General features: G+C 38.7%; 1 protein-coding gene across 2 annotated transcripts in view; it reads left to right on the forward strand.

The window, feature by feature from the left end:
* Window positions 1–23844, forward strand: part of PI4KA (phosphatidylinositol 4-kinase alpha) — a 56815-nt gene that overhangs the window by 28443 nt on the left and 4528 nt on the right. For both annotated transcript variants that reach the window (XM_061466048.1, XM_061466049.1), the window contains exons 20-52: window positions 889–997; window positions 1502–1638; window positions 2457–2590; window positions 3209–3291; window positions 3569–3639; window positions 3758–3882; window positions 4323–4404; window positions 5076–5159; window positions 5498–5587; window positions 6743–6862; window positions 8465–8557; window positions 8895–9051; window positions 9326–9453; window positions 10589–10747; window positions 11003–11154; window positions 11270–11377; window positions 12095–12222; window positions 12303–12422; window positions 13065–13144; window positions 13289–13482; window positions 14212–14302; window positions 15112–15279; window positions 15818–15871; window positions 16741–16861; window positions 17154–17283; window positions 19069–19139; window positions 20008–20080; window positions 20201–20271; window positions 20856–20965; window positions 21562–21666; window positions 22098–22223; window positions 22541–22661; window positions 23323–23482. In XM_061466048.1, the coding sequence (XP_061322032.1) occupies window positions 889–997; window positions 1502–1638; window positions 2457–2590; window positions 3209–3291; window positions 3569–3639; window positions 3758–3882; window positions 4323–4404; window positions 5076–5159; window positions 5498–5587; window positions 6743–6862; window positions 8465–8557; window positions 8895–9051; window positions 9326–9453; window positions 10589–10747; window positions 11003–11154; window positions 11270–11377; window positions 12095–12222; window positions 12303–12422; window positions 13065–13144; window positions 13289–13482; window positions 14212–14302; window positions 15112–15279; window positions 15818–15871; window positions 16741–16861; window positions 17154–17283; window positions 19069–19139; window positions 20008–20080; window positions 20201–20271; window positions 20856–20965; window positions 21562–21666; window positions 22098–22223; window positions 22541–22661; window positions 23323–23482 (3755 nt within the window). The remainder of the gene's footprint in view (window positions 1–888; window positions 998–1501; window positions 1639–2456; window positions 2591–3208; window positions 3292–3568; window positions 3640–3757; window positions 3883–4322; window positions 4405–5075; window positions 5160–5497; window positions 5588–6742; window positions 6863–8464; window positions 8558–8894; window positions 9052–9325; window positions 9454–10588; window positions 10748–11002; window positions 11155–11269; window positions 11378–12094; window positions 12223–12302; window positions 12423–13064; window positions 13145–13288; window positions 13483–14211; window positions 14303–15111; window positions 15280–15817; window positions 15872–16740; window positions 16862–17153; window positions 17284–19068; window positions 19140–20007; window positions 20081–20200; window positions 20272–20855; window positions 20966–21561; window positions 21667–22097; window positions 22224–22540; window positions 22662–23322; window positions 23483–23844) is intronic.

The raw sequence follows: 23844 nt of genomic DNA on the forward strand, positions 1-23844 counted from the left end.
TATGTAAGGTTTCATTGAAATACTGCTGGCTGAAATACTTCTGGCTTTCATACCCCAAGGGAATTAGTGTACATTGGGAGAAAACTTTTTAAGCTAGACTAGAATCTGACATTTTCTTAATAAAGTTCACAGTAATAATACACAGTCGTATTGAATAAAGCTTGCTGTTCAGTGAGCTATTCTTACTTTTTAAACACTGCTTGGACTTCTGATACTTTTTAGGATAACACACCATGATGTTTGTTACATAAATTTATCTGAAATTGCATATCGTGTTGGCTGGGAGGGAAGGCTGTGCTCCTGCAGTGGAAGCAGCTGTTTGTGCAAAAAGTATCAGAGTTTTAAGGAAAAAGTGTTGAAAATAATGCTCTTTTACTTGCTTGTTTAGATAGTAAATTCTTCAGAACTGATGTCATTGTGTGCGTGGGTGCAGACAATAAAAGATCCCCAATTGGTGCCTCAATGTATTTCCACAAAGCCAATAAACAATAGCAACCAGAAGTATGTTTGACTAATATTTATTTAGGTTTGAGTTCCTTTGCACTTAGGCAGAGCTGCATGGCATTGTCTCCAACACAGTTTAAAGGATCATGTGGCCTCTTTATCTCTGCAGTTGATAGTACACTAATATTATGTATTCTCCTCAGAGGTTACTGTGTCAGCATGGTATTATTCCTGTGTAAAACAATCTCAAAAGTTAATATTTCAGATAATTGTAACAAGATCTAACTTTCTTCAGTATAACAATAGCATTATAATACTGTTTTTCATAGGTGCCAAAGAATATTACCTTTGTAAATCGGAGGTGCATGAATTGATTCCTTAGAGTGAAATTAAGTTATTATAGCTCCCACCCTTCTCTGATGTTAATTTTTGTTTCTTTGGTAGCTCACCAGACGCTTGCCACCCATCAAAGAGGCCAAACCCAGGCTGCAAAAGCTGTTCCGTGACTTCTGGTTGTACTCAGTGCTGATGGGATTTGCTGTGGAAGGATCAGGTAGTGTAAATTCTAAGAGAACATTGCTCCTCACAGTTAAACTCCTGACAAGTATGCATCTAACTCTGTGCAAACCAGTCACAGTAGGCTGAAGAAAAACTACAGGCACAATGACACTAAAAACTGAACAGCTAACGTGGCACTTCTCTGACTGGATTTCTTTACATCTCTGGTGGTTTGCTATGAGATTCAGCACAGTACAGCTTGTGCTTCATTTATTTCCACAGGTTAATAGCCTTAGTTAAGTATGAAATGGAGCACTGGACACATAGGGTACAATGGTAATCAAGTAGAAACTTCTTGTCCAGTGAGAAACTTGACTTGGAATTATCTAAATATGTTTATTATCACTGGAACATGGATCACGTGTATTGAGTGTTTGTACTTAAGTGCATGAAAAAATGACCAAAAGTAGTGCCAAACTTGATAGTGCTGGTTGATTGTGTGGGTCTCAATGTTATTCTTCTCCCTTACCCCACCTTCCTCTTTATACTTTTGCTTCAGGTCTTTGGCCAGAAGAATGGTATGAAGGTGTATGTGAAATTGCCACCAAGTCTCCATTACTCACGTTTCCCAGCAAAGAACCACTTCGATCTGTTCTTCAGTACAATTCTGCCATGAAGAATGACACTGTAACTTCTGTAAGAATTAATTTCTTCTGTTATCTCCTTCATAGTGTCTGTCAATGTTGAACGATGTGGTAACCATGATATACTGAAATTGCACACTACCCCTTCAGCATGCCTTCTATTAGTGGAAAACAGCTTTTTTTTTTACTCTTATGACAGCAGTGTACGTGTAACTGGCTTGGGTTTAGTTTCACTGACTGTTAATACAAGTGTTTAGAGTGGTAGCTACCCTGTTTTGATTAGGTGTAGAAACCAAGTCTTTGTAGAGATGGAAGCCTTTTAATAATTTTACATCAGTTTTGTATCAGACAGTCAAAATTTGCACTGTTTAAAAGAAATCAGCAAGCTTCGGAAGGAAGCAACGTATTCAGTCTTTCAGAGAAATATTAAGTGAACTTTTTCGCTTTTTATGCTCTGGTTTGGTCCTGGTATATTTTTTTTCACTCTAGTGTTTGCATGATACATCTTGTCAGAGGATTATTTGTGGTAGCAGTAAAGTGGGTAGAAGAGTTCTAGCTGATGACATGTCTTTGTCTGGCTCCCAAATAATACAGAAATCTGCCTTGTGCCTGGATACTTAGTTCTGTGACATCAAAGAGTAACATAACAGAGCCATGAAGTTTCAGAAACTGGACAGTATTGATGTTGATCAACCTTACATTCCTTCAGTGTAGGAATTGTATTTGTTCATTGGTATGACTGCATGGAAACTAGCAGTTATTTCAGTAGGGAGCTCAACTCCAGTGTTTATTTCTGTTTAATTCTGTATTCGAAGAATCCTGACTAATACAGTACTTCCACTTCAGATAACTTCTTGTATTCATCTCTAGGCTGAATTAAATGAGTTGCGGAGTACCATAATAAATCTGTTGGATCCCCCTCCAGAAGTGTCAGCGCTGATCAATAAGTTAGACTTTGCCATGTCTACCTATCTTCTTTCTGTCTACCGCCTAGAGTATATGAGGTATGGATATGCTTTTTCCACTGATGAATTAAAAAAAACAGCCCAAAACCAAACCAGCCAACAAAAAAAAAACAGCTATGTATATTCAAGTCAGAATTGCCAGACACTAAGACAAATGAGAATCAGTATTTTGGTTCAAAATCCCAAGACTGGGAATTCATCTATGCAAAAATGCCTTTGAGGTATTTAAAAAGGATAGGATAATATAGGAAGGCTTGAAAAACAGAATCTCCTCTGTATAGGAACTAACAGAAGATGGACAAATGAGTTCTTCAGAGGAACGTGTTGCAAGTGTAACGTCTGCTCTGCGCAGACTCTCGTGCTTGCACCTCTGAAGAACAGTTGCCTGTTCTGCGGGATCAGTGTAATGCAGGAGCTGGGATCTTATTGGTAGTGTACGTTTCTCCCCTCAGTACTGTGTGTTAGGTTGTGCTGGTCAGACATACTGAATTCACAGGCTGTTTGTTGGGGCTTGGGTGGGGGTTTTGTTGTGTTTTTTTTTTTTTGTTGGTGTTTTTTTTCCTTTAAAAGTGTATTCCTGCGAATGTGATACTTCCATCATACGCAAATTCAGCAAATGCCGAAACAGTCAGAGCCACAAAACTCTTCTTTTTGTAGGGTGTTGCGTTCAACTGACCAAGATCGCTTCCAAGTTATGTTCTGCTATTTTGAGGATAAAGCAATTCAAAAAGACAAATCTGGTAAGATTACCTGTCCAGGTTGTCTTGCAGCTTGAGATACTTGGAAATTATCTCCAGACATGCAAAACTAAAACAAATAAAGCAATGACATAACAAAATGATTCATATTCACTAGGCTGCTGTTGCTTTGTTCTTGCCAAGAGCACTAGTTTTGTTTTGAAACAGCTTGGTTCTATGTTGGCTGAGTAAACATAAAAGCTTTATAGCTGCTAAGCGTGGTTTATTAAAGCAAATGTAATTCTGATAATCAAACCTGTCACCTCTCTCAATTCCTCAGGCATGATGCAGTGTGTGATAGCTGTTGCTGATAAGGTGTTTGAAGCATTCCTGACAATGATGGCTGATAAAGTAGGTTACGTGGAAACTAAAATTTTGAATTTGTGTGAATGTTCTCATTTAGTTTATGAAAGTATGCTTGGTTTTTTTTCCTGAAAAGCTTCATGTTTCTCTTTGGCATGCTTTTTAGCCTAAAACTAAGGAGAACGAAGAAGAGCTGGAGAGACATGCTCAGTTCTTGCTGGTGAATTTTAACCACATTCACAAAAGGATCAGGAGAGTTGCAGACAAATACTTATCTGGTCTGGTAGACAAGTGAGTATAGATTTCATTTCCCTGTTCCCTTTTCACATTGACAGATCACTGATTACTTATGTAGTTGATGAAGACAGTCAAGTGGATTTCGTGGCTGGTACATCTGCTGAAGCATCTCCTTGAAAACTAACATTCAATAGTATTTTTAACTTGGGCTCTAAAACCCCTGCTTAAATGTCCGTGTCTGCTTAGTATTGCCACAGATGGAGTAAAGCAAAGTGCCCATGAAATAAATGCAATCTCAACTATGAGATAGCTCTTAGAGAGATTTTCACTCTATATTGAACGAGGCTGTTGTGAGCAATGGCAAGCTTTGAGACTTCTGTACAAACTCACCTACAGATGTATATAGCTCTTTCAGCAGCTATATTGCTTAATAAAGTAATTTCCTTCCTCAGCTCTTCATGATTATTGAGTTTCTGAATCCTGTCTTGCTCTAGATTTCCTCACTTGCTGTGGAGTGGAACTGTGTTGAAGACTATGCTAGATATTCTGCAGACACTGTCACTGTCTCTTAGTGCAGTAAGTTCCTTTTTCTTTCATAGAACTGACTTGTTTGTTTTGCATTTATTTGATAGTTATTGAGTTCTTATTTTGGTTTTCTTTTATTATGAAGATAGTTAAAATTTTCATTTAAAATTCTGTGAGGAAGTGCATTTTCAACTCTATTTCATAGGTAGTGAAGCTAGTGCTAGAAAGTTGTCAGATGTGGTTCATAAGGTCAAGTTTAGCATCAAGAATAAAACAGGGTTGCCAGTTCTGGGTTGTAATTGTTGAACTGTCTCATTCGAAATAAAAAATCGGTGGTGTTTTTCTGATTTTTTTACTTTTTATTTATGAATTATGGTTGTCAGATTATAATCATAGAATCAGCTGTGATTCCAGTCTGTGCATGTTTATCCATGTACCTTGAATTTATTGCATATTAGTATTTTTTAGATGGAAATGCTTCATAGAGTTTTATTTTTGTACTAAATGTTGAAGAGGGCTTTGGATTTTTAAAATGACCTGTACTAGAAACCAAACTGCAACACAAGCAGTTTGTTAGAGCTGTTCAAATTGACTTTGAGAGCAAATATTAGCAAAAACGTTTGGTAAGTCAGGCTTCCTGCTTGGGGGAGAGTGCTTCCTGTAGTGTTCACTTGAAGTGATGAATTTTATCTTACTGAGAGTTGATAAATGCTTTTGTTTAGGACATTCACAAGGACCAACCATACTATGACATTCCTGATGCTCCATATAGAATAACTGTCCCTGACACACATGAAGCCAGAGAGGTAAGTGGTCCTCCTTGACTTATCAAAGACCAGAATAATGCCTGATTATTTTTATGTCTTGGAGATAAATTAGTGAGCTATTCTAAATGGTCTTTTTTGAATCCTTCCCTAGTTCCTTTTTTTGCAATAAAATACGACACTTGGTATTTGTCTTTCTGAATCTTATTATTGTACTGGAGTCAGTTCTTTGCTTGTCAAGGGTAGTTTATAACAGAAAACTTGAACTGGATCGTGTTACTGCAACCTACTCCCCACGTTACTTGTTACACCATTAAAACCAGTGCCTCTTGTAAAATGTCCTGTGTTTCACTGATTGTCTTGATGCTCTCTCGTTCTAGAGTATAGTCAAGGATTTTGCCGCACGCTGTGGGATGATTCTGCAAGAAGCAATGAAATGGGCACCCTCTGTTACGAAATCTCATCTGCAGGTAATGAGCCTGCTTCTGTGAGCATGGGAGTTTTGCTGATCTTCAAAATGAGCATTCTGTGGTGTTTCTCATTTTCTCAGGCTATCCAGGCATAATTTTAAATTTCCTATTGCTTTAAAATTTCCTTTATAGTGTTGCAGAGGATAATTAAAATGTTTTTGTTTGATGTGACTTTTGATGTAATCCAAACCTAAGTAATCTGAAAATAACACGTTTGTGAACAGTTGATTATCCTGGCTTTACTTCAGAAGTCAGAATTTGGTGTAACAGAATCATCTGCCTAGCAAAGTTTAATGCTGGTGCATTAGCTGAAGATACCAGCTGGACTGAAACAGCTGATTAGGATGTAAAACTTGTTTCTTGTTTCCCTCTTGGGAGGGTGTTTTCTTCTGTCATTGTGGTTCTTTTAAATGTGGAGAAACACTGCTACTATATGAGACCACTATAATCTACAGACTTAATTTGGGCATGAGTGTAGTAAACACTCATGTGAGAGTTCAGTGAAAAGCAATTATAGGACTGCAAGCAAATATTAACAAAAGACTATTAACAATGTGCTAATAAAACAAACAAAATACCTTAAAGTGTCTCACTGTAATAAATGCAGGTGTCTGTTAATCCTTGGTGAGTAGTTGAAGAAGCTGTGTGGTCCAGGTTAGATTAGTATTGTGTCTAAAGGTGCCTAATCTGGTGCAAATAACAGAATTTCCAGGGAGGCTCAAGATCTTGGACGCTGCAAATCTACCTGAATTTTAGATTTCCTTCCCTAAAAAAGGAGCCTCAAGGGGTTCTATCCTTATGAGAAAGGATAATTGATTACATTCCCTTCCCCCATGGAGTCTAAAGCACTCCTTTTGTAAGGTTCTTTTTGTCAGAAGTGATTGGTTTTTAAAGAAGACCTCAGTCTTCAAGTACCTCTCTTGATAACCTGATCCTTATTGTTCCAAAATGGATAGAGTCTTACTCTTGGCTATTCAGAGTTTTTTACTGCCAGGGAAACAATGCCTTACAGGGATGAGTAGAGACAGCCTGTTTGTTGTCAGGTATGTGTGTAATTAAGTTTCTGGTAGTTTGTGCTGATGCAACATTTGCTTATGAGCTGCCTTGTTTTGAAAAACAGGTGTTTTCCAACACTTCTTCCTCTTTGTTTGTCAGGAGTACCTAAACAAGCATCAGAACTGGGTGTCGGGCTTGTCCCAGCACACAGGGCTGGCCATGGCTACAGAAAGTGTTTTGCACTTCGCAGGCTACAACAGACAGAACACCACTCTGGGCGTGAGTATTGGGCATGGTTCTTGTTTGTTCATTTGTGCACCTGTAGAGTTGTCATGCTCATTTTGTAACATTCAGTATGGCCACATAATACGGATCTTCTAAATCACCTTTGTTGTAGCACTTGAACATTACTCAGATACCTTATTTCTTTCCATCCCAAATCAAGGTGTCTGGTAATCATGTTCTATAAAATAGTGAAAAGTGAGAAGGTAAAAAGCAAGAAAATAAAACTGTCTCTGATGCTGTTTAAGAGCTTTCTATAGATTAATGTTTTGAAAGCAGTATATTTGTGTAAGGCTGCAATAAGCAGCTTTCTAGAATAGTAACACAGGTGTTGGGTGACTCCCTTTTGCTCTGAGTTTTACAGAGGTTCACACAAAACAGGCTTTTGCATATTGAACTTTTAATGCGGTTATATGCACTTCTTTACCGTTAATTTTGCCTCATCTGTGGTTGTAATCTCTGATCTCCTGGAGAGGCATCCAGTAGTGTCTGTTGTATTATCAGCCAGTTTGTTTTCTAGCAGCAGCTCTGAAACTGCCCTTGTGCTCAGCTTTAGCAGGATTTCCTTTTGGTTCTCTGTTACAGTGTCCTTCTAGACACTGGTCTCTAAATGTAAATAGGATAAAGAGCTCTCGAAGGACTCAGGAAAGGCAGTCAGTGTAGTTCCCTTAAAGGGACAAGGTGAAAAAAACTTGACAGAATAAAGACTATGCTGGAAGAAACTGGAAACTTTACAAATGGAAAGGAAATAGGAGAAGTAACTCTCTCATTTTCTTAATATGGTAACAGTATTTGTTTTCATTACAGCCTTCCTGCATGTCAGCTGAGTGACAAAAGCTCTTTCAGAAAGCTCTCAGATTACTAGCAGTTTGTTTTGCTTTATTCCCATAGATGGGACATTGCTAATGAAAAGATGATAGTACTCAAATTTTATATCCAAGACATGTAATAAGAATAGTTCTTAACAGTTTATCCATTGCTGAGCCAAGCTGCCAATTAGCAGTACTGAAGTGAAGCGTTGCAGGAGTGTTAAACTTCTGCTGGGTTTGCTTGTATTTTAGTAAGAAATCCCTAATACAAAAAGATCATTTTACAATGTAAAGAAGCATTCTTTTTTTTGTTGGTTTTGTGGAAGATCCTCTGACACGAATTCCTGAGTGCTTCTGCACACAGAAATGTGGGTCACTAGTGCACGTCTTAAAGACAAGAACAAAATACTTTCTCCTCTACATTACTATCAGTTCAGCAAGCTGTTGTGTGGAAAGGGCAGAACCAAAATAGTACCTCCTCTCCTGTCTTCCTCCTTACCTGTTCATGAAAAGGGAGCAGCAGTGCCAGAAATTCTACCCTGTTCATGCTTTGGTTTTGGTCTTTCAAATAGTATATCCAAATATGTATGTATTTCAAACTGTATCCATGGAATAAATACCCATGTTCCTTATTTTTTATCAGTCCTGGTGCTGTTGTAGTTAACAGCCCTGATACTATTCTGATTAATAAGCATAAGGAAAACTAAAAACATAAGAGATGATACAGAAAAAAACCCAACAAATGGCTGGATATGAACAGTGTAAACACCTCTGTGTGGTCTGGTCATAGGCAACCCAGCTAACTGAGAGACCAACTTGTGTGAAGAAGGACTACTCCAACTTCATGGCTTCTCTTAACTTGCGCAACCGCTATGCAGGAGAGGTAAGTGCAGGATTTCTTGTGAGTGTGGAGTGTCCACAAGCTCAGCAATGGCTATTCAGGGGTGGTGTCCCTTCCAACATACACTGCTGTATGGTTCTGTTATTTTAAGCACTGACTCTAAATTCGTTCGAGATAAGGGGTATAATTTTCCTAGGTTATTAGATAGTTTTACTGTTGGTCTTTCAGAAAGTTCTTAGATTGCAGATAAAGCTAAAGATTTAGGAAAACAATAACAAAAGATGTCTCTCTTTGTGGAGTTCCTTAATCAACATGTGACCAATACCAAACTAGATTCCTAAAAATACTGTTCTGTTGAAAACCCCATTATATTTTACAGGTTTCTGGAATGATTCAGTTCTCAAATGCTACAGGACGAACATCTGACCTGAATAAACTGATGATCAAAGAACTGAATGATGCTCTTGAATCAGGCCACGCTGAGTTTTACACCCAGGCCATGTTTAAGTTGACTGCTCTGCTAATAAGCAGCAAAGGTAATGAAAAGCAAATGGAGTTCTGCTTTCTGGCTGTGAAAGCCAAGAGTAATAAACTACAAAAACTATCCATATACAAACCCAGTATGCATCAACTTGAACCCAAACCGTGTTTTAGGTTTTTTCAATTAGGCTTATACTGGGGAAAGGCCTTCTTAAACTAGAAGCTATTTATTAGGAATTGATTATACATGCTGTGCACACCAGTTTCATGCTGATGTGAAAAGCAGTTATTTATTCTGTTGGAGAAATCTGTGTGAATGTTTGTTTTCAGACTGTGATCCCCAGCTCCTTCATCATCTGTGTTGGGGACCCCTGCGAATGTTCAATGAACATGGCATGGAAACAGCAATTGCTTGCTGGGAGTGGTTGCTTGCTGCCAAGAATGGAATAGAAGTGCCGGTAGGAAGCTGTTTAACTATTCTTTCTCTGCCCCTGCTAGGGGGGAAGACAGAAAATTTGAGAGATTCAGAGCTATTGTTAATGTGTGTCAAGTAAGGATGTTAAATGTATTGTTAATCAATTTAGCCTGCCAGGAAATCTCTGTTCTTGTATTGTTGGAAGTCTGAGCACCCTCATGAAGTGGGCTGTGGGAAACGGATCCTCCTCAGCAGCAGGAATTATACAGCAAAGGAAGTCTGTTAGGATCTCAGCTGTACAATTACTTTGCTGCTGAGATGCCTGTGCTGCTCATGTATCAGGTTCTAAACTATCACAATTTGTAGGATGGTGTTTTAAAGCAAATTAAAATCAATGGCCTTGTTTATCAATCAGAGCTTCTGACATCTGGCACTGCACCCTTGCATAAAAAACACTCTTGCAAGTGTCCTAATCTTGTAAAAGCCTAGACCAGCTGTATTTTGTGAGGTGGGAGCAAATCTAATAGTAATAAAGCAATTCAGCATGCTGTAATGACAGCCCACACATAGCTGAGAAAGCTGCCTCTGGTAATTGCTCCAGTTAGTGAGCACTTGCTGGAGATAATCATCCATCTAAATTTACTTAAGTCAGTTTACATGTACATTTCAGTATTTAACTTGAGAATCAGTTTAATTTGTTTTCTCTTATGCTTCTGGGAAATTTCTTTGTAATTTGTTGAGGAGATATGTAAGCACCTTTGGTTGCTGAGTGCCCTTTCTATCAGAGGATACTGGTCCCTAGAGCAGGTTCAGCAAAAGTGAATCTAATTGTCTCTGTTTGGTGTTGGAGGCAGTAACCTTTAGGAGAGCAGGAGGATGAATAGCACCAGCCAATCTAACAGTTCAGTCTTCTCAGCAAAATAGAGGGCTTGTCAGCTCTTGCTCCTAGTCTTTCTGCTACCAGCTGAACTTCTCAGGGAGTCTTTCTTCCCTTCATAATTCAGGATATGAATGAAACATTTCAGGTGGGATGTATAGACCTGTCTCTGCCTCTTCATTAATATTGCAGTGAATTTTAATTGATGTAATAGATTCTTGTGTGTGCTCTGGAGTAAGATTGTGTTTTATCTATGAGAAGATGCTCTTGAAACAAGAAATATTCATCTTCCTTTTTGCAGTTCATGCGGGAAATGGCAGGAGCCTGGCAAATGACAGTGGAACAGAAAGTTGGCCTGTTTTCTGCTGAGCAGAAGGAAGCAGATCCATTAGCAGCATCAGAAGAGAGCCAGCCGAGGCCTTGTCCGCCAGAGGTGACCCCACATTACGTCTGGATAGAGGTATGTATTTCATCTGGAACGTTGCACCTATGGCGTTGTTGCAGTGAGGCTGCAATTAAGCTACTCTGCACTACAAGTTCTCATGATTTGGGAAAGGACTGGAGTCATGCTGGTAGTCTGTCTGCCTCAAAGCCAGGAGACATGCACTTAGATGAGCATGATAATTGAAGGGGAGAAAGCCCTTTGAAACAAAAGATTGGGAGAGGTTGAGATTAAAAGAGATCAAAGGAGGCATGGTATGTCTGTCTCTTTCAGTTTTTGGTGCAGAGATTTGAAATAGCCAAATACTGCAGTTCTGATCAAATAGAGATCTTCTCCAGCCTGCTCCAGCGGTCGCTGTCACTGAACATTGGAGGGGCAAAAGGCAGTTTGAATCGGCATGTGGCAGCAATTGGACCCCGATTTAAGTGAGTACTTTTCAGAAACTGAACAGAGTTACAGCTGTACCTGTGGCTTGTATGATTTTGCATTTGTCACTGTTTCGGGAATGCCAAAACTTTCATGCTCTATTTTGCTTATTAGGTTGCTGACTCTGGGGTTGTCTTTGCTGCATGCTGATGTGGTTCCAAATGCGACTATTCGAAATGTTTTGAGAGAAAAGATTTATTCAACTGCCTTTGATTATTTCAGGTACTTCTTTCTTTGCAACTTTTCGGTGAAAGCATGCGTGTGATTTCCTGAACCTTCTGTGATACTTCAGAGCAGCATCTGTCATTTACTTCTAGTGATTTAATGTCTTCCTCTCCTTTTTTTGCCCATTTTAACAGAAACTTTTATTTTCCTTATGCTTTTGTGCAGTTTGTAAACCATCTCAAAGAGGCTTAGATATAAGTTCCAGTTTTTTATGTGTGGTTTATATATAAAGTAGTATCTTCAGAAATGTTTCTATTCTTTTTTTCCTTATTTTGGAGTTTATTCAATGCTCAAAACCATACCTAGATTTGTAAGACTTAAAGAATTAATTGTTAACAGAGTATGTGGCTGAAATATAGTTTCACTGTTTGAAAATCCACATCCACACTGAATGTGATAATTTCAACATTTGACATAGGCACCACAGAAAATAATACAGTTGATAGGAATGTCTTAATGTGAGGTCAGTCATAATACTAGATTTCAAATAAATCCAGGCTGCTACCTTAATTTTCAGTTTTAATAGGGAGCTTGTACTCTTCAGTCGGGCATAATAAAGCCATGAGGATAAAACATAGTGATGTGTAGCTTCATCCTTGTAGATTCTGGTCAGAATAAGAAAGATGACTTGCTTAGATTTGTGTGACATCTGTTTGGTTGGTTTTCTTTTCATAATACATTCAACTTCACGTTATTTGTGTAATTTCTTCCAAGTTGTCCCTCAAAGTTCCCTACACAAGGGGAGAAGAGGCTTCGTGAGGATATCACGATATTGATCAAGTTTTGGACAGCGATGTTCTCGGACAAGAAGTATCTGACTGCCAGCCAACTTGTGCCACCTGGTGAGTTCCTTTAGGGGCTGTTTCAAAGGCTTGTTGTTTCTTTGGTTGGCTCCTACATCAGGTCTGTGCTCTGTTGTTAGATAATCAAGACACCAGGAGCAACCTTGATATCAACGTTGGATCTCGGCAACAGGCTACACAAGGATGGATAAATACTTACCCTTTGTCCAGTGGCATGTCAACCATATCTAAAAAATCAGGTATCTTTTTGATTGCAGCCAGCTCATCGCAGACAGTTTCATGGCAGATTTTATATGCAGATGTTGCTTAAAGTTGATACTTACCTTTAATATTGGGCTCATGTTCTTCTGGCAGAATATTTAATCACCAGACTCCGGAGAGGGGGCAGGAAAAACCTCACTGGTAGCAAGGGGAAAGTTTTGAAGTTACCTGTGTGTTTCTAATAGAACATTAAATTCTGTACTACAGAAGTAGAAAGGCTGGAGGTCAAGTTGTATTGAAAACCTATAAGGAAATTGCTTTGTGCAAACATGCCCCTAGTGCTTTTTGGGGCAGCAGAGTGACATTAGACTGTGGGCTGTGTTTTGGTACAGTTGTAAACTGTGTGCTCTTTCTTTCTAGTAGGCTGTCATGTTTCTGAAGTGAATGCAATACTGGTTAAATTGATATCCTTGTAGCCTGTTGTACTCCATGTGTTCAGAGAACAGCTGTACAATGAGTAGCTGCATGCTGACTTTCTGAAGTCAGTCTGATCTAAGCTTACAAGTGTCCTGTGGTTATTTGGTTCTTATGTGTTGCTGTTGCCAGGGGTGGGCAGTCTGAAAGCACCATTTAACACACTGAACAAAAGCCACTGAAAACTTTTTTATCCTTTTCTCAAGGCATGTCTAAGAAGACCAACAGAGGTACACAGCTACACAAGTACTACATGAAGCGAAGAACATTACTGCTCTCATTGCTGGTAGGTCATCAGAAGAATGAAGAAACTAATGAATTTCTAAGACCTTCTTGTTGTTGTTGTTGCAAGATACATAAACTAGAGTATGAAATTGTGAGTGCTTTTCTTCTTCCAGAAAACATTATCTTTTCTGTCTGCTTCCCTCAGGCTACCGAGATTGAACGCTTAATCACATGGTACAATCCACTGTCTTCCCCTGAGCTAGAGCTCGATCAAACTGGAGAGAGCAGTGTAGCAAACTGGAGGTCTAAGTATATCAGTCTTAGTGAGAAGCAATGGAAGGATAATGTAAATCTGGCTTGGAGCATTTCTCCTCATCTTGCTGTACAGCTGCCTACCAGGTGAGCTATTTCAAAAGAATCGATATAATTCCTGCTGCTCTAGCAGCTGAGTACTTACACTGTAAGTACTGATGGCACTTGCTCATGTTCACAGCCCCCTCGCATACTGCCAGAGCTGTTTGAGACCTTTGAAATGAAAAGAACTGGAGTACTTAACATACTCATTTTGCTCAGGCTCTAGTGGAGTGCAGCTTCCTTTCCTATCACCCATTCTTTGCTACCACTTAGATGGTGTTTTGTTCAGAAGAAATCATGTTTGTTTTTTAATAGCCCATTAGCAGGCATAGAATTTAAACAGTAATTGAAAGTATCTTTGAATGAAGTGTTCTCTAGCTGTGTATTGGCTTGCATTTTAGTAAGTATTATAGGAGAATTAGCATAGTTGGCTCTGGAAGGGAAAGGAAATTCTTTCCCCCTTACAAAAGTGATAGTTTTTGCCAAGTAGAGTTCTGCACACTGGTGTCTGTAGAATCAGACAGTATATTTCAGCCAAAAATCCAATAGTGGGCTAAAACGCTAGTGGTTTATACAAAAGCATTGAATAAGAACCAGTTGTTCCTAAATCCTCTTTTTTCAGCATGTTGGTCCTTCGGTGTGCATTGTTTCATAGTTGGACTATTTGTTTATTGAGCGTATTCTTCCTTGCCTTTTGCTGTCCTCATCTTCACATAAATAGAAGAGGCTGTCAAAATTTTCTAATAATGTGACTGTGTTCCTGGTTACTCTTAGATTTAAGAATACTGAAGCTATTGGAACAGAAGTAACCCGTCTGGTTCGGTTGGACCCGGGAGCTGTCAGTGATGTTCCTGAAGCAATAAAGGTACTCATAAATGTTTATACTGTTACAGGGCCCAGTATGCCCATTTCTTTCGGATATATTGGAAAATACAGTCTTCACTTAACACAGTGTATATTCTAACTCTAGCTCTGTAGGAATGACAGGACAGCTGTGGAAATAGGGTGCTGAGGCAAGAGCCACAGCAATAAGAGTAGGTAACTAGTTAGCTAATGGTACATCTTGCTCCTGGGTATATTCTCACCATACACAAAATGTCTCAAAGCTCATCACTTGCAGTGCAGCCACCATTTCTGTTACTTTTGCATAATATGGTGAAGACCACTGGGCTTGAGTCATGGGGTGTGGTGCTGCTGAAATTATTTGAAGCTGAACCTGTGCTGCATGCCAAGAAGCCCCTTGAAATGGAGGAGACTCATCATACTGATCTGCAGTGATGCACTGTAGTTATGCAAAGGACAGTCTTGTCAGAGCTACATTCTGTACATCACCTGTAAAACAGATGACAGAAAAACTTGACCTTCTTTGACTCATAAAAAAGGGCTCATCCTTTCTTCTTCCTCCCTGTGCTAGAACTCCTGTATTGTGCTTTTAGCAACGTGACTTCACTAACTTCATGTGGTGATCTGGGAGGTGAGGGGGTTCCAACAGTTTGTTTTCCATGGGGAAAAAAAATGCTTTAGATAAAATAGCTGTGGTTTTGTAAAAGAAAGTATGCCATGTTTAACTTCCCCTGCTATAGGAAGCTAGATTATAGCATTACTGTCTGATGTGCGCTACCCGAACATTATTGGGTGCTATAAACTCCTAACGTGTCTGACCTGCTTTTTCAGTACCTGGTTACCTGGCATACAATTGATGCTGATGCACCTGAGCTCAGCCATGTTCTGTGCTGGGCACCAACAGATCCACCAACTGGCCTTTCCTATTTTTCAAGCATGTATCCACCTCATCCTCTGACAGCTCAGTATGGGGTTAAAGTCCTGCGATCTTTTCCTCCGGTAAGACTAGTTCCAAGAGTGCCTGAACATTCTGAATAAAGGTTATGGCCATAGGCTTTGTTTTAATACCACACAGAGGCATGTATGCTGAATGGGCACACCACGTTTCAGAATGTGAATAGATAAAAATTTAAAGTTGATTGTCCCATGTGATCCTGGCTTGCATACTTGCAACTTTTGTTGTAAATCACACTAAACTGAGTTCTTCAGATTGCCATTCTCAATTGTTCCTTTTGAATCTTCTCTCAGTGGAAAGGTGTTGCTTCTAAAGCAACAGAAGGCTGGATTTTCAACACCTGCCAGACTTGTTGTAGAATTGTAAATACGTGATTATTGAAGATATTTTAGAAGGGAGTAACTGGACAGAAAAATACTTTGATTTGACAAGGAGACATATATATGCAGTTTAAAATAAAGAGGAAGTGGTATTTTGTTCATCATCTAACTGGAGGGAGCCTTTCCCTGTGCACATGACCTGTCTTCCATCCCAACTAATAAAACAATAACAATAAAACCCCTGCCATCTTTTCTTTCTCAGGATGCCATTTTATTCTACATTCCACAGATCGTGCAGGCACTTCGGTATGACAAGGTGAGGATACGAAACAGCTGCATATGAACAAAATAGATTTTTAAGGCAGCTTTTAGACTTGAAACTGAAGGTCAGAAAAAATTTCAGCTTAAACTGTATCTAATACAGAGAAGAAAAATTATTGTCTCTAGAGGCTGGCTTGCTTTGGATACACCTCTTATATGAACAGATAAACTTAAGAAACCAGAGGCTATGTGTCTAAGGAAAGAGATTTTGTTATGGCAAAGCCTAGATGAGGAGTTTGATTAAAGCTTTTGAAGGTCTGCATGAGAGAAGCAGTAATAACATTAAATTACTATCCTCAATCATTTTGCTGTGGAACTAACCAGAGAAGATATCTATGGGTGTCTTTTGCTCCATCACATATGTGAATTTCAGAACTTAGTTTCACCTTGCAGAATCCAGAAGTAAAGCTTGTCAGCCAAATGCAGAGTTCATAAATGTAAGATCATTGTTACCTGCCCACAAGGTATGCGAAGTCTGGTCAGTGCATAACTTTCAGGTGCAGACGTCCCCAGCCGGTAGTGTAGGTGACTATATATTGCTATTCTTTGAGAACTTTGCATAGATAAATATCTGCTGCAATGCAGAACATGAACATCAGACATCTTGTCTGTTAATGTCAGTCAAATATAGAAATATCTACAGACTACAGAAGTAGTTGAAAGTAGAGGAAAGGGAATGCAACTTCTGGAAATACACTGTCATTCTTCAAAAGACTTTTCAGCAACATGAATGAGAAAGCAGAGTTTTTCTTTCCATCCATTAAATATTTTCAGTGTTTGAATAATAGCTATTAGAAGCAGTAATATTGAGCCTACTGGAGCTGCAATGATCTTTGATCCCTACTGGACTGGGTATGATTGCAGATGGGTTATGTCAGAGAATACATCCTGTGGGCAGCTGCCAAATCCCAGCTACTGGCTCACCAATTCATCTGGAACATGAAAACTAATATCTACCTGGATGAAGAAGGACATCAAAAAGATCGTGAGTGCTTTAAAATAGAGTCTAGCTTGATTCCTTTGTCTCAGTTCAGATTAAATCTCCTTCCTGCTTCTTCCTTGGCAGGAGGAATCTTTGTAGATAGGAACTTTTTCATTTGTAGAGGCAGGGCCCATTCTGTAGAAGTGTTCGAACTGACAGAGTCCATCAAAAGATGTGGCAATGTTTGCCTCAGGACTTTTTTGTTTTTTTAGTATTATCCAAAGGTGGTTATATCCATATAATTTAGCTTTCTGAAATAAGCTGCTGACAGAGGTGCTTCCTTTTCCACATGCAGCTGACATTGGGGAACTTCTGGAGCAGCTAGTAGAGGAGATAACTGGCTCATTGTCTGGCCCAGCCAAGGAGTTCTACCAACGGGAATTTGATTTCTTTAATAAAATCACCAACGTTTCAGCCATTATCAAGTAAGTATTGTACTTCAGAAATTGTCCTCTTTTGGGTCTCACTGTTCTGGTAATTGCCAGTGTCCTAATTAAGAGGCTGAGTTGTTTTTAAGGGTACTGGGATAGTGTTTGCAGGCAAAAATAATTACTTATAAGGAATGAATTTTTTCTTTAATGCAACTTAAGAGTTGTAGGATGCAAAGACTCATTTTGGTTTGACTTGGGATAATTCGTATCTGTCGTGATCTCAGTGCTCATGCTTTGAGCTAGCAGTCCATCTGGAACAGCTATAACTTTAGAAGCAGATGATACTAAATTTGAACACATCGTGGTTGCTAATAGTGGAATGAGTATCAAAAAACCTGCAAAACCAAAAAACCTGAAGGATAGGTAAATGGTTTTAACTTCTGTTAAGACTCCATGAAATTCTTTTGCTGTTCCCAGAGAGATTTCACTGTGCAGCGTAATACAAAGACAGTTGTTGTTTTTGCATATGTAAGTTCTTTTCCTTCCTTCCTAAACTGTGGTTAGGGAGAAAGATTTGATGCCATAAAAATGGAATTGTTGATCTCTTAAAATGCAAAGTCCTGCCCATTGTTGACTGTAAAGACTGCAGTAGGATATGAAATTTAACTATTTATAAAGCTTGCCAGTGGATGGCAGCAGCTCAGCATGCAAGCTCTAAGACTGTAAATGTGGTTTCATTACATATTTTTAAAACATTCTCTGGTGTATAAAAGTATTTGAGAGTCATATAAAATGCGTTTCATGGAACATACTTCATTTAAAATGAAGCTTTGCAAACCACCAGTATAAGGGCATCGGGCTAAAGGACACATCACAGAAATCAAATATTAGGCCTTCTCTATGTGCATGGTAAGATGTTTTCACCCTGTTAGGATGGATGGGCTTAGGATCTGAGTATCTTTCTATTTAGAATAAAATCAATCCACTGTTTGTTAGTATCAAGTTATAATTAAGTAACTGATAATAATTGTTTTGCAAGCACTGCATTTTGCACCCCAGCCTTAAAATGAATCTGGTTTTGTTCATCTGTAATGTAAAGGCAACACAGAGAAGATGATGTTTGCTTTGTAGATGGTACAAATGAATAAATTTGTCATCTGTGATGATTTCATTATCTTAACCATTTTGTTGCTGCTTCAGTAATCTGCTGCACTGCTTAGAATTAGAGCATAAGTAATGCCTTTCAGTTGCATGCTCCTACACCGGGTGAGCATGCAATTGTGTGACTGACTTCAATAGACAGTTAACACACGTGCCTGTGCAATTGGGTTATTGTATGTACTCATTGTTCACCATTTTACTAATCATCCAGTTGACACCTGCAGTGAACAAGTTAGGCATGTAATTGCACAGGCATTTTGCTGGCTTGTCTTTTCCAGTTGCCAATGTTCTTATTCTAGAATAAGTTCCACAAAGAGACTTATATTGGTGTGGCTATAGCGGTGCTTACACAGGTATAATTATGCAAAAATTTGTGTATGAGGAGGAGCCTTCATATATTTCGGTCTCATATCTCGCACGGTTCCGTTTTCTCAACAACCTGTATGTCAAATGAATGTTAAAGCTACGAAGCAAAGACTATAACCATCATTAAGATAGAAAGTGTTCTGGTAAGGTGTTGAGCCTGTAAATTCTCTACAAGTGGTGCAATAAGAGATCTTTGTCATTACAGGAAGAAGCATTTTTAGTGAAGTTTGTGTAAATTTGAAATAAACTTGAGGCTGGTACATAGGGTAATACATAGTATGCAGATATTTAATATATCATTCATCTTTCCAGACCATTCCCTAAAGGAGATGAAAGAAAAAAAGCTTGTTTGAGTGCTCTCTCTGAGGTGAAAGTGCAGCCTGGTAAGAAGTGATTTAATCATATGATACAGCGGGCTTTTTGCATTCAACATGAGTACTGTATTTTCTGCAAGCAAATCTGGAAATACCTGCAGGTGGCAGCTCTCGGTTTTGGTGCTGGGGCTGTTCTGTTACAGTTGGATTGTTTCTCTCTTGAAACAATTCAAATATTTTTACCCAGTAATTTCTATATGGTGCATCAAAACTTGCCCAAGAGTAAGTTAGATAATGCACATCATGGATCAAAGTAGAAATGTATGTCTGAAGTGAAAAGATAAATAAGCTCTTTTTCTTTGGGCCACCTTTTTTTTTTTTTTTTTAAAGAGATGGGGCACTTTTGAGGAGTTAATGTTACCTTGAGACTGAAGTGTGTCCAGTTCCTTTCGTTCTTCTTTTACTCCCATCAGGCATTCCCTTGAACGTCATTGTCTGAAAGTCCTTTCAAATCTTGAACATAGGTTTCCCAGTCTGAATCTTCTCTTTAAAATGGGGTTTGATGAAAGCTTTTCCTGATCTCTGCCTAACAGGTCTTAATTCTCCTGCCATGTGTTGGTTGCTAAGAGCCCTCCCCAGTGCAGTGGGACACACTGCCACATCTTATTATTGACCAGTGTAAGAGAAGTTGTATCTGTACATTTCTGCAGGATTAGTTCAAAATTGTGTTCTGTTAGTTTCTGGCACTCACTCACCTATGAAAAGGAGATACTGCATCCTTCCTGGCTCACACACCGTCGTCTCCAGTTTATCTCTAACATTTTATTTAATCCAGAGCTATGTGCTGAAGTTACCGACGCTAACATCAGTTACTCTCCAAATTGCATTGTTGCACTAGCCAGTGGGTTTGTTCTCAACTATCTGCTCCATTTTGCAGGCTGTTACTTGCCCAGCAATCCTGAAGCTATTGTTCTGGACATTGATTACAAATCAGGAACTCCTATGCAGAGGTACCGTGCTCTTGTTATATTCTCCCATTAAGTTACTTCGTGATACGTTGGTATTTTTTCTATAAATCCTTGTTTGGCTAACTTGCACTCATTATCATCTTTGGTCTTTTCGCAATTTAGTGCAGCAAAGGCACCCTACCTGGCCAAATTTAAAGTGAAACGATGTGGAGTTAGTGAGCTCGAAAAAGAAGGTTAGTAACTGCATCTTAAAGCATCAACACTACTAATTAAGAATGAGCAATTCCTTTAAAATTGCTTTTAGTGACCTGTAAAGCAGCAGGAAAATTATTTCCATGTTGAATTTTATCTGCTGTAATTCAGCTCAGAAATAAAACTGGATCAAAGGAAGAGAGAAGAAATTCATTAAATCCATTTTTGTTTCAATTTTTTTAAGTCCCAGGAAACGGACCACATAGTACTTGTTAGAAAGTTTAACAGTTAATTTAGACTAACACAGCAATTGATTGTTTTTCCCTCTGTTTTAGACTGCAGCAAATTCTGGGATTTGACAGTTTTTTCTCATAATAAATTCTGTTGGATGCTCTAGCTGACTAGCTTAATGCATTTCAGGCATTATCAGTAAATCGTGAACACTATCTTGATATGTTCCAGTTCAAGTAAAGGGAACTATCTTACGGTATTCACCTTATGAGGCAGAAATACCTGTAGTGCACCTGCAGCGAAATGTGGTGGTTTTGAATGCAGAGGACTTGTCTTGGTAGAAGGTTACTAATTGAAGTCCATGGCTTGGTTTTGCTTTGTACTCTTCTTGCAGGTCTGCGTTGCCGTTCTGATTCCATAGATGAAAGTGCAGAAGAAGGGGTGGACAGTAAGAAAATCTGTTGGCAGGCAGCTATCTTTAAAGTGGGCGATGACTGCAGACAGGTACAAAGCTTTTGGGCTTTGCAGCTATAAAAGACAGATTTGTAGGTGATGATACGTAAGAAGAAAATCATTTAAGTATAGAAATACTTTTCTTTGGAATTTTGAGAGTCTTCACTAGTTACGAACTGAGGGAAAGAGCTGTGTTGTACTGCTAGAGAAATTCTGGTGTGGAAACAAAGGCCATTCTTTTAAGACAGTTTACCATGACTTAAAATTGTTTTTCAGAGCTTATTTCCTAATTGCACTATTGGTAACAGAGCAGTAGTTTCCAAGGTGGTATCTTGTATGTTGCAGTTTGATTGGTTTTGATTAAGCGGGACTGCTTGCTGTTTCCCCTGGAGTTACTAGTAGCCCTTATCAAAGAGTGGTGGAATAGTTAGGTTAGCAGTTAAATCCTCAGTGTGGCTTGCTACCCACTTAAGCAGCATTTATCTTTACCTATTTTGATTTCCCCGAGCGCCACTGTGCATGCACAAGCACACATCTGCAGACCTGCTGGGCTAACTTTAATGTTCACTTCAGAGCATTTTTTGTAATCTTGACTTATGATCCATAACCCCTGTAATGCTTGTGCAATTTTTTTCCTTGTATAACAGGACATGTTAGCTTTACAAATCATCGATCTCTTCAAGAACATATTTCAGCTGGTGGGCCTGGATCTTTTTGTGTTTCCATACAGAGTGGTGGCCACAGCTCCTGGGGTAAGTACGATTAACTGTATGGCTCTAGAAAATAGTTCCTAATTAAAAAAAGACATTTTCTTTCAGCACACGTAAAAATTCCCTACTGCAGGGAAATACTGCCAAATACTTGGAGCACCAGCAACAAAAAGAATTTTTCCTCTCCTGCTTCCCACTTTCTAAAACTTTTGGCTCTGGAGTTTTGCTGCTTGTGGTTATTCATGTTTGTCATTTGATTTTTGGGGGCTACATTGTGCGGGTAGTGGAAAGTCACATAGTTTGCATGGAAATCCTAAAAAAAATGGATGCACTTTTTTTATCAGTAAACTAGAAATTCAGTGATGTGTAGGCTTCCCACATTTCCCAGAGGACCTGTATGACTGCCAAGAGCCATGAGCAAAATATATTTTGGGAGCGTGCTTTACAGACCTGTTTCTCCTCTTCCCCTTCAGTGTGGTGTTATTGAATGCATTCCTGACTGCACATCCCGTGACCAGCTGGGCAGGCAGACAGACTTTGGGATGTATGATTACTTTACAAGACAGTATGGAGATGAGTCTACCCTTGCATTCCAGAAGGTAAAATACCAGTTGGCAAGAACAGTAAAATCTCAACTGAGAAGCATTCTAGCTATAAGAAATAATGACAAATAATTGGATAACAGCTATCATGATGCTGTATTTGTTTTCTGATGCTGATAATCCATTTTTAGCTATGAGTGAGTTAGCTAAAGAAATTATTGCAGCTGTAGATGTATGAAGATCATCATTGTACATTGCTTCATACTAATCATGAATGGAAAAAAAAACATTGTTCAGCTGTATCTGCTGCTGGGATGAGACTTATTAAATTCTCTGTGTTCTTCTGATTTTGTTTTATCATCTTGTTTGCATAGGCTCGTTATAATTTCATCCGCAGTATGGCTGCATACAGTCTTCTCCTGTTTCTGCTCCAGATTAAAGACAGGCATAATGGCAACATCATGCTGGACAAAAAGGGACACATCATTCATATTGGTCAGTGATGCCCACATTCAGATTTCTGTAGTTGCATTTTCCTTCTGCTGTGAAGTATTGCTCAGAGAAGACAATAAGTCATTTCCCTTTCCAGTCTATATTCTGATTTCAGGGTTTATAAATATACATGAGATTTTTTTCATGCCTGTTCAGTATCGTGTGTATATTTGTGTTGGCTTCTTCTGTGTAAATTTAGCTTTGCAAAGTTTTACCAGCTTCAGAAAAGTATATACACACATATGTATGGATTGTACATGTATATGTTCTTATGCATGCATATGTATGTATATGTATGTAAAGATACATAAATGTATCTTTACATGTATCTTTGGGTTCCTTTCATCACTGTATGGCTATGAATTAAATTTGGCAAGTAAATTTATGTAATGATGTGAGGCTGTAACCTCTGCTTTAGCTTTGATTTTCTGGAACTGCACATATGTTTCAGCAGAGAGTTTATTTGATGTCATTCTTGTGTCTAGTCTGATGTTATGGTGATGTTTCTTTTGTTGGTGTTTTTGCACTTCACTGTTGGAGTTGAAATGTTGGTAGAAAGAAGTAGATATTAATATGTGGAATCCACATCTCCTTTCTTCTGTCAGCTTTGACAGTGGACAACTAATCAACAGAGTTTATAAGGCAGATTATCTTTTGTGCACAGATTTTGGATTCATGTTTGAAAGCTCACCTGGTGGAAATCTGGGCTGGGAGCCTGACATTAAGCTGACTGATGAGATGGTGATGATAATGGGAGGAAAAATGGAAGCAACTCCATTCAAATGGTTTATGGAGATGTGTGTCAGAGGCTATCTGGCAGTCAGGTAAGGTGTTATTAGCTTCTCAAAAGTGGAAATTCTTCCATGTCTAAAACCAGATGAGAAGACAAATAATAATATACAATTGCATGTAGGGGGTCTGAGCCTGTCAGTCTGTCCTGGTACATCTTGAAAACTTTGAAACAACTTAATAATCCTGCAATTTTACAGCCTAAATTTGTGCGTTTTTTCATGTTGTTAAGAAGAAAAAGAACTATTCTGGCTGAAACCAGGACATCTGTTCTTGTGTTATATTTAAAAATTGTATACATTCTATTCAATGTATAAATGTGATATTAACACACATTTCCATACATCATTTAGTATGCTGTTAAAACTTTGCAATAAGAAACTACAGGAGAATGAAA

The sequence above is a fragment of the Pezoporus flaviventris genome, unplaced genomic scaffold (genome assembly GCF_033815535.1).
Source record: "Pezoporus flaviventris isolate CSIRO_AGI_PZ_B2104156 unplaced genomic scaffold, CSIRO_AGI_Pfla_v1 ptg000041l, whole genome shotgun sequence".
Lineage (NCBI taxonomy): Eukaryota > Metazoa > Chordata > Aves > Psittaciformes > Psittacidae > Pezoporus > Pezoporus flaviventris.